This window comes from Enhydra lutris, unplaced genomic scaffold, assembly GCF_002288905.1.
Source record: "Enhydra lutris kenyoni isolate GAN:26980312 unplaced genomic scaffold, ASM228890v2 scaffoldscaffold26, whole genome shotgun sequence".
In the NCBI taxonomy this organism is placed as follows: domain Eukaryota; kingdom Metazoa; phylum Chordata; class Mammalia; order Carnivora; family Mustelidae; genus Enhydra; species Enhydra lutris.
Window position 1 is genome coordinate 24,530,947 of NW_019154110.1, and position 10,040 is coordinate 24,540,986.

The window sequence follows — 10,040 nt, forward strand, 5'->3', positions numbered from 1 at the left end:
AACAAAAGCCAGTTTGAAGCACAGGTAGCAGAAATGAGAAGTGAGCGGTCTTCAACAGCATTTATTACTCTTTTATAAAAATTCTAAAACAACTAAAAAATCGTTACAAAAGACAGCCAAGATAGGCATGCTGTAGGAATTGGAGACATCTGGGAGGTGTGGGATTCATACTGGAAGGACTGGAGGGCAAAGGATGGGATGGCTTAACTCTCAAAAGCTGTGGTCCGAGCCAGCATCTCAGAGGGAAGGGAAAGGCATGGGAGGAGTGGAACTCCCCGCAGTGCAAGGGACTGTCCCCGTCTGGGATGTCCCATCCTTCTTCCTCTCCCTTCCCACCAGTTTTTGGCTCTGTCTTCCTTCCCCTGCACCTGCCCCTTTTGCCTTTCTGGAATCTCCTTTGCTCAAAGATGGCAAAGGGGCCAGAAAACTGGGGTGGGAATCGAGGGATAGGAGGTGGAGTTCTAGGAAATAAAGAGCATTTCCAGGGGTCTCCTACTTTATCCCCCATTTTTTTCCCCTCAAAGAGGTTGCAGGCTGAGGGGACGGGGCTCTACTTCCCAATCCCTCAACACATCTAACGACTTGCCTGTGCCTCCAAAGACACATGCTTCCCCAGGGTGAAGGGCAGCTCTTCTGCTGTCCTGTCTGCAGCAGATCGTACAGGCAGTCTAGCCCTTCGGTGGCGGGATTAGGTCGGGTGGACTTCGGCAATCTCACTGTCCATAGCTGACCCAGCTCCCATCAGAGAACCGCAGAAAATAATCATCACTTGCGTTTTCCACCCAAACAGTCCAAGCAAAACCCCCCAGAGTTTCTGGTCGGCCTCAGGTCAGGACATCAGTTGGCAGTGGCCCGAGACTGCATCCACTGGAGCCCCGCGGGCAGCCTGCAGGGAAGATGGAAGAGTATATCCCACGGATCAGTATATCCCATGAGGATGGTGGCCTCCAAGTCGCCAGCCCCAACCCAGAGCCAATGAATTAGATGTAACAACCAAAGTTAAATCCCTTCTCTCCATCAACAAGTATAAACAGATTGAGTACCACTGCACATCAGGTCCTGGGCTAGGGGCCGGGGTTACTGGTGAAAACACAGACATGCCCTCTGGGGCCTACAGTCTAGCAGAGGAGATGGATGTGGATTGGAGGAGGGAATGGCAAGGACACTACCAGAAATGTATGGTTCCTTGGACCGACCTCCCTCCAGCCTCCAGACACCCGGGTCCCCAGCCTGCTGTGATCCCACTCGAGAAAGAGGAAAGAGAACTTTCCAAGACTGATGAGAGGCCCTTCCTATGTGACCTTCACATCCTTTGCAACATTTGCCCACATACTTTCAATCTCCCTTTCCCACTTGATCTTTTCCAAATACTTGCCACTTTTAACTTATTATAGCTTTTTCTTAATTTTATTGTTTATTGTTGGCTCTCTCCCACCAGAATGTACGCCCCATGAGGGGAGGGGTTTTGTATTTTGTTTGCTGCTGATTCTCGGTGCCTAGAAAAGTGCCTGGCCCAGAGTCAGTGCTCGATAAATGTTGAATGAATGACACCGTTTGCTCTCTACAGAAACCCTAAGAGAGAGTCAGTACAATCACCCTCCTCTTTACAGATAAGAAAACTCAAGGTCAGAAAAGGTCAATGACTTGTGTCTGGAGGGCTTGGCCCCCAGGTCTTCCTATGGCTTTCTCCTCTCCCTTCAGGTCTCAGCCCAAAAGTCACCTCCTAATAGAGGTTGTCCCTGCCCACCACAGCTAACTCAGACCAGTTGTTGTCCCCTCCATCACTGTTAATCCAATTTCATTCTCTGCGTGGCAATTCTCAGTATCCGAAATGTTTGTGCTTAGGTGGAGGGTCACCCCTCTCCCCACTAGAATAAGCTTCCCAAGAGCAGGTACTGTGCCCTGCTCACTGCTTGCCCACATCTCAGCTGTGGGTGGGTGCGTGCCTGTGAGCCAGATTCTGACAGGGAGAAACAGGAGAAGGTTCTGATGGTCAGCGTTCATTGACTGGGCCAGACCCTGGACGTCCAGGTGGGGAGCCACTAACCCTTCCCCAGTGAGGGCACAGCAGCCCTGGATATGCCATGGGTGGTCTTTGATGGCGGTCAGAGTGAGGAACTGAGAGATCTCCACGGTGGTCATGGAGTTCTTCATATCCTGCTTGTTGGCAAAAATTAGGACGGAAGCATCTCGCAGAGCCTATGGACAGAGGAGCCCAGCCCCAGTCAGCCTGCCAGGGCCTAGCTTCCCATCCCCCTGCCCCCTAAGTCCTCCCTAGCCCCCTGCTGTCCCTGCAGGAGAAGCCCATGCCCCGTGGTACCCGACGTGGGGCAACCACACCCGCGGACACCGACAGCTCGCAGTTTGCCTGCCCCCAGCTCTGTGATTCTTACGACAGTCCCATGAGGCAGGAATTTGGTGATCCTCCCCCATTTTGTATTTGGAAAAACTGAGAGAAGTGAAGTGACTTGTCTGAGGGGAGGAAGTCCCACGGTGAGTGAGAAGGGGGATCACGACCTGGACCAGTAGCTCTGGCTTCTGCGATCCTTCATCTGGGAGAAATTAGCCCTGTCCAGACAGCTGGGGTAGCGGCTCTCAGACACGGGGGACTCAGGAACGAAGCTCAGAGAGGCTAAGTGAGTAGGCTGAGGTCCCACGGCTAGTCCCCCCGGGGCCCTCTCCCAACCTCGGAAGCCTTACCTCGTGGGCCAGCATCTTATACAGCTCCTCCCGAGTGGTCAGCAGCCGGTCCCGGTCCGTGCTGTCAATCACGAGGATGACGAACTGGCCAGCAGAGGGCAGCGGTGAGTCGTGGGCTTTTCCCGCAGGAACGTGTCTCCCGCCCACTGTGCTCCCCACCCGGCCTCTGCACCGCCCTGATGTTAGCCCCACAGAGAACTGGTCTGGTCTCAAGCTCTCACTGCCCTCAAGTCCCGTTTTCATTCCCTTTTCCATCCAGACGGTGGGGGAACACAGCACGACTCGGATTGCGTGCCAGAGGCGATGCTATGCCGTGGGCGTTGGGGTCAGCATTCGGGTCCCAGCACAACCCTGTGCCCCTGGACCAGGCTTAGCACCATTTACAAATGAGATGAGCTCAGCGAGACGGCAGATCTTGCCCTAGGACACACAGCTGGTGAGTGGCGGTGCTGGAATTCGCACTCGGTCTCACTCTGGGAAGCAAACCACGGAATCCACGGCTGCCAGAGTGAGAAAGGAGGGCCCCCCCGAGACCAAGGGCCTACGCCACGCAGGGCATCACACAGAAAGCTGCCAGCAAGCAAAGCTGACAAGAGGTATTCACAAATTTTAACAAAACACTGCTGCATTAAGGATTTGAAACACATGTGTTAGCGGTTTTGTTTTGTTTTGTTTTGTTTTAATTTTCACAGTCATTGGGGCAATCATTATTACAATCTCCACCTCTCAGATTCGGGTAACGAAGGCTCAGAGAGGGGAAGTGACAGGCTCAAGTCACACAGCAAGCAGCCTTCCAGGCCCCTCCAGCCCCAGCATGCCGCTCACCTCGGTGTTGGAGTAGTAAGCACTCCAGGTGGAGCGGAGAGCCTCTTGCCCCCCTATGTCCCATACGAGGAAGTGAGTCTTCTGCAGAACGATCTCCTCCACGTTGCTACCGATGGTGGGAGATGTGTGGACCACCTCATTCATCAGGCTGGGGAGGGAGGAGAGACCACCAAGAGCTCAGCGCATTCTGCTCCCAGCTCTGGGTCCCCCAGCCCTCGGCTCTCGAGTCAGGCTAGATCTAACTCAGAACAACTCGGCCCAGGGTAGCCAAGCCTCTGGTCACAGGGGAGTGCAGGCGGGAGTGGGACTGAGCCTTGTCCTGGCGCGGACCCCAGAGATGGGAGTCATATTAGAGCCAGGTCTCCAAACAGCAATATGCAGCTGGATCACCTGGGAGTCTTGTTAAAATGCAGAGAGAACACACACATTTTTATATGTAGAGGGTATCTCTGGAAGATCTGGGAGTCTGGGCTGATTGGGAAACTTACTTTTCACTCTGCATGCTTGTAATGTTCGATGCTCTCTTTTCTTCTGGTTTAAGATAAACATTTGCATGTATTTCTTTTTCAGGGGAAAATTTTCCTAAGTAAATACTCTGGAGGTTCCAAAGGGGGAGAGATGCCATCCACAGAGTGGATATTGGGAAGAGCTCCGATGGATAATTACTCAGCACACGTGCCAGACCCTTCTAGATGGGGAGCTACAGAGCTCACCCTGACTCAAAACTGGCCCTCCCCTTTGGGTTTGAAGAAGGGGAGAAAGTTAAGAGGCGAAGGTGGTGTGCAGGAGTTAAAAGGTGGGACCCACCGCTAGGGGGAGCGAAGAGCAGGGAGGCAGGAAGTCAGTTTCTGACAGCCTCTGGCCTGCAACCAAGTTTGGTAGGGGCAAGGGGTGGGGATGGTGGGGACCACTGGGGTCGCCCATACCGGGCAAGATTCGAATGCCAGGCGAGCGGCCACAGAACTGAAGGGTCACCATGCCAGGAAGATCTCATAACTCCCCCCCCCCACGATCACTCCTCCTGGCTACTGGAAAACCTGGGAACCCAGGGAAGAGTGATTGGTCCAAATCTCTGTCAGTCTGGTGGAAAGAGCCAAGCCCCATCTCTTTCCACCCGAGAGTCACTTACAACTGGTAAAGGATGGTGGTCTTTCCCGCGTTGTCCAGTCCCACGATGATAACCTTGTGCTCTGGAGGCATCCGGGGGTGGGGGTGGGGGTGGGGAGGGCAGGGTCAGGGCCAAACTCAGTAACCAAGGGTACTGAGTGCCCCACCGGGGTTCCCAAGAAGGAGACGAGTGTTTCCAGCAAGCTGGGAGATCTCTGCTCACTGTACCATTTCTGCTTCCCTGCACCCCTCCCCGACCAAAACCCAACAGGACAGGTTTCCTCCCCGACCCCGGACACCAGCGGCATTCCCGGACAGTGGAAATGATTGCTGAGCCTTCCTCGCTCCACATTTCCAGAAAAGCGGTTGTCCGAAAGGTCCGGGGCGCCTTGGGCTGGCCAAGAGAAGGGGTCTGGAGAAAGAGCCACGATCGCAGGAAACCCGCGGCCCCTTTTAGCCAGGAGGACGGAGGCTCGCGGAGCCCTGCGCCCCGTTATGCACCGAAGCGCGCCACCCGCGAGGAGCAGGAGGGGAGGGGGCGGGAAGGGGCTATGGAAGGGGGCAGGGGAGACCCCGGAACTTGCAAGGAGCGCCCACGCAGGATCTTCGGAGCCCGAGGTCCCCCAGCGCATCCGCCCTGACCCCGGATTCGGGGAGCCCCGGGTGGGAGCCGAATCAAAGCAGTCGCTTGAATGCGCTGTGCGCCCTTTACCCTGGTTCCCGAAGACGCCCATCAACTTGGCGATCAGTTGTCCCATGGCGCGTCCCGGGCTAGGGAGGGGCAAGACTCAGCGACCTTCGGGGGCGCGGGTCGAGCCAGGGTGCTTAGAACCCCGCCCCCGGGGAGGGCCGAGCGAGTTTTGCCTATGAGGTCACGGAAGCCCGACGAGTCACCTGCGGGACCCGGGAATCCCCTGGGACACTGGCCCCTCGCGGGTGCTATGAATGTCACAACGACAGCTAACAGGCTACTTGTCTAGAGCCCTAGAGGTGCAAGGAAAATGGGGTCCAGACTCCACATCCCTCCCCCCTTTGCCCTGAGAAAACTCTAGAGGTTCTCTGGGTGACCTGCTCCCTGACTGCATCAAGGAGGCCCAGCACAGTGACCCACTACCAGGTCCCAGCTGTCCCTTCTCCAAGTGTCATGTCTGAGCACTAGACTGAAGCAAAACCCTCCGTTCTGCACCTGCCGGCTGTGTGGAGCAGAGGGGTCACTGATCCTCTCTGCTGGGAGAATATTCCAGCCCTAGTTGGATCTCCAGCGGTTTCACTAGAGATTTCACTAGGGCTCTTGCAGACGCACTCAAAGTGAGTTCCCTTAGGGAAGGGCGGGGTCTCCCTCCCTTTTGGAGGTCCCTTGGTGATAGGCAACTTCTAGGAATAAATCCCTACAGCTTCTACAATTCATTGGCAAACCAATGCTCAGGCACAGCTGCCAGATCTGGGGGATGGACATCTGAGGATAGGGACAGAGCAACAAGAGAGATCTTGCAGCTAGAGACCCTACAGAGGGGTACCAGATGCCAAGAGCCAGCAGGAGAGAGCCCGAGCCAAAGAGAGCAGTGCTTGGGCGCCTGGGTGGCTCAGTGGGTTAAGCCGCTGCCTTCGGCTCAGGTCATGATCTCAGGGTCCTGGGATCGAGTCCCGCATTGGGCTCTCTGCTCAGCAGGGAGCCTGCTTCCCTCTCTCTCTCTCTCTCTCTGCCTGCCTCTCTGTCTACTTGTGATCTCTCTCTGTCAAATAAATAAATAAAAAATCTTAAAAAAAAAAAAAAAGAGAGCAGTGCTGGACGTGGGAAAAGGACGAGGGGACACTTTTAGTTGTGAATTTCCTTCTTTGCTTAAACTGGGAAAAACCAGAAAACAAAAAGAGAAGTGGGAAGGCAAACCCACCTCAGTCTGAGGGGACAGTTAGGAGAGGTCAGTTATCACACAGGAGAATCAACTCCCTCCGCCCCCACACTGCCATGGTCCTCCCGCAGCGCATTAGTGCTCCCCTCCACTAAGGGGAAAACCTCTGATTGTCTCCCTTCCTCTGCCTCCCCCTGACTCAGCACAGCCCTATTCACCGACATAAAGCCCAGCCCAGAGCCTGGCACTCCACAGCTCATAAACCTTCAGTGAGTCCCTAGTGCCCACTGGATCTAGATCAGCCACGTCATCTGACATTCACAAGTCTCCATGAACAGCCCTCACCTGCCTTTGCAGGTGATCTCCCACCTTCTACGTCCACTGGTCCTTGCCCACACATGCCCAGCTCCTTCTGTCATGCTTTTGCTTCTGTGTTTCCTCCACCTGAATGTCTTTCACCTTCTCAGAAAGGTGGGTTCTTAAAAGCCTTTAGCCGCCTGCCATAGAAACCACCGACTTCCCAAGCCCTGGCCTGGTTCTCCAGACAAATGGGGCTTCTCTCTACCCTGACACTGGAGACTGGCCTGTTTCCACCAATCAGCCCTGAGGCCAGGAGGGTGGAGTTCGGGTCTTGCTCAACTTTGTTCTCCGCCCACCCCCCTCCGGGCCTGGTCCAGTGCCTGGGACCGTGTTGCTACTGGAGTGAAGTACAATGAGTTATGCTAGAGCCTGAGAGATGGTGTTTCAAGCATTAAAGAAGTATGAGCACAAGTTGAAGAGGCATGAAGGAGGCTGGGAAGTCTATGGAGAGAGCAGAGGAAAAACAGTCAGCTAAATAAGGAATTCTCACCTCAACCGCCTTGGTGCCTGGAGTTAGAGGGAAGGAGAATTGACTACCAGAGCCCATTTCAGCCCCAGGAAAGAAGGAATGCTGGGTGCAGTAGAATGGTGGTGCAGAGGGTGCTGGGGGAAGCAGCAACACTTTAAACACTTTAACCATCTGTTTCCTGGGGGGGGGGGGGAAGGAACCCCTTAGTGCATCCTGCCCCTCCCTCCCAACTACCACCACCAATTGCAGAATTGAAAGTGACATTCTGCTAGCTGGAGCACAGTCCGTCACAGACGAGAGCTGCCTCTGCTGCCAGGCCTAGATCTTGGGTCTTAGGGAGCATTCATTCATTTATTTGACAAATATGAGTCAGGAGTTAGGAAATGGGCCAAGCAGACAAAACAGACCCGGTCTGGGTCTTTTGGAGCCTTTACCATTTAGTGCGAGAGAGAAATAAACACCAAAAATAAACATCAAAAAATAAAACCAGAACAAAACTCTGAGAGACAGTATGTAGGAAGGCACATTTTCTTGAGGATGTGATTATTGGCGCTAAGACAAGATTTTTCTCTAAGGTACCACCTGGAACACCCATTGCGCCCGGGCAGTGGAGGTCCCAGATCAGCTTCTGTGATTTGATGGAAGGTGGGAAAACCTTCGGCCACACACTGGATTGAGGCCTCTCTGACCTCAGTTCAGAAGCTGGACAGAAGCTATAGGTCAGGGGCACCTGGGTGGCTCAGTTGGTTAAGCAGCTGCCTTCAGCTCAGCTCATGATCTCAGGGTTGTGGGATCGAGCCCTGCATTGGGCTCCCTGCTCAGTGGGGAGTCTGCTTTTCCCTTTGCCCTATCTATGCTTGTGCCTCCTCTCTCTCAAATAAACAAATAAAATCTTAAAAAGAAAGAAGAAGAAGAAGCTACTGGTTCAGTGGTCCCCGACAGGAGGGGTCCCCAGCACCTCAGTTCCCAACTCCCTGAGGTAGTAGTAACCCCAGTCCCCCAGTCTCTCTAGATCTAATCCCAGCTGACTTTATGGTTGTTGAAATCCTCACATGCTGACAACCACCACCGTGCTGAATGAACATCAGTTTAGGGCTTGTGGTTACCAAAAGACAAGAATCTCTCTTTCTTCATCTCTCAACATCTCTAAGTCACCTAGAAATGCCCCCGCCTGCCAGTTCCGGGAAAACACAATTTCAGGCAGAAGGCACATGAAGTGGAGACAAACATACTCAAGACACATGCTTCTTCCTCCCCAACCCTCCTCCACTTGCAAAAGCCAGAGCAGGGGAATCGGCATGAGACTCGGGGCTTACAGGCACCGCAGAACTTGAACTCCAAAGATCTGAGTTCATGTCCTTGCTCCATAGCCATGTAACTGTGGGTGTTGCTTAGCCTCACTGAACTTTATCCGTAAACTGAAGTTAATAATTCCTGCCATTGATTCAAAAGATCGGGGTCCACCCCCAGATGGAGCTTTCTGCCATTCCCTGATTCTTCAGACTAAGCACCCAGCTGCCTTTTGTTCTTCTCCTCTTGGGTGTCCTTCCACAGGCACCATAAGCCTACCTTGTCCAAAGCTTGACATTGTTTCTGCCCCTAACCTGGTTTTTTCTGGCGCCTGGGTGGCTCAGGGGGTTAAAGCCTCTGCCTTCTGCTCAAGTCATGATCCTAGGGTCCTGGCAGCGAGCTCTCTGCTCAGCGGGGAGCCTGCTTCCTCCTCTCTCTCTGTCTGCTTTTCTGCCTACTTGTGATCTCCGTCTGTCAAATAAATAAATAGAATCTTAAAAAAAACAAAAAACAAAAACACCTGGTTTTTCCACCTGCTTCCTCTATGTCCGGGAAGACCATCACCCACAGTTACCCCCAGACACCTCCCTCTCTCTCACTGGCCACCACCGATTGCTCTCCAAGAGCGCCGGCTTCTAACTGCTTGCTGTCTCTGGCTGCCACTGCCTCCTTTCCCATCGCACTGCCTTGGCCTAGCGCAGCCCCACCTTGTTTCTTACCCGGAGGACCACAGCTGTGTCCAGGCTAGCCCCTCCAATCTATGCTCCAAACCGCAACAAAGACAACTTTGCCATTGCTGCTTACAAGCCTTCAATGTCTGCCCAGTGGCTTCAGGACAAAGCCCAGACTCCCATCACATGACTCAAGGCCCCCTATGATCTGCTCCTGCTGACCCTTCTCTGACCACCACCTTGAGAGCACACTTTGCTGGTGAAGTACCAGGAACATGCCATGCATGTCACCTGCTTCCTCTGCCTTGAACACTTACTCCCCCCGCCACCACCAGGTTAACTCTTAACCAGGCTTCTAGACTTCACTGAAGCCTCACCTCCTCTGAGAAGCCTCTCCTGACCTCCCCAGACTAAGGGTGCAGAACCCAGTGCTTCTCCCAGCAGAGAGCTCACAGTGCTGTCCTGAATGGTCTGTGGCTCCCTTTTAGACTTGTGCCTGGTACACAGTAGGTACTCAATTAAAGTTCAGTGAGTAAACACAGGAATAAAGGATTGACTCCTTTGAAAGGCAGTGGGGTAAGAACACTAGGCTGGGAGGCAGAGACTGGACTCCAATCCCAGCAGTCTTTGCCATCAACTCCCTGGGATCTTGGGCCAGCCTCCTGACCTGCGGACCTGCCCAGTTCCTTTCCTTGGGTCTGCTAACCTTTCAACTGGAAGGTCTAGATGGCTGCTGCCCTCTACACTCCCCCAACCCCCGGCCACATG

The 10,040-nt window shown here is 53.8% G+C and overlaps 1 protein-coding gene across 3 annotated transcripts; it reads right to left on the bottom strand.

Annotated features, from left to right (window-relative positions):
• Positions 1-41: 41 nt before the first annotated feature.
• Positions 42-7,304, bottom strand: LOC111151641 (ADP ribosylation factor like GTPase 5C). 3 transcript variants are annotated; one of them, XM_022509765.1, is made up of 6 exons: positions 6,828-7,304; positions 4,655-4,715; positions 3,526-3,673; positions 2,701-2,784; positions 2,048-2,199; positions 42-886 (listed from the first exon to the last, which is right to left on the bottom strand). In XM_022509765.1, exons 1-6 carry the CDS (start codon positions 6,880-6,882, stop codon positions 838-840), a joined length of 549 nt encoding a protein of 182 aa, XP_022365473.1. In that variant the 5' UTR covers positions 6,883-7,304; the 3' UTR covers positions 42-837. The 3 variants fall into 3 exon arrangements, with proteins under 3 accessions (XP_022365473.1, XP_022365475.1, XP_022365474.1); XM_022509767.1 differs by having other exon boundaries at positions 6,852-7,303; XM_022509766.1 differs by lacking the exon at positions 6,828-7,304 and adding an exon at positions 5,345-6,232.
• Between the last annotated feature and the right edge of the window lie 2,736 nt (positions 7,305-10,040).

Coding starts and splice junctions, on each gene's coding strand:
- LOC111151641 (XM_022509765.1), bottom strand. CDS start 6,882: ATGTGTGGGCAAGGACCAGTGGACGTAGAAGGTGGGAGATCACCTGCA. Junction 3,674..4,654: donor ACCACCATCCTTTACCAGTT/GTAAGTGACTCT, acceptor CTCCCTCCCCAG/CCTGATGAATGAGGTGGTCC. Junction 2,200..2,700: donor ATAAGATGCTGGCCCACGAG/GTAAGGCTTCCG, acceptor CTCTGTCCATAG/GCTCTGCGAGATGCTTCCGT.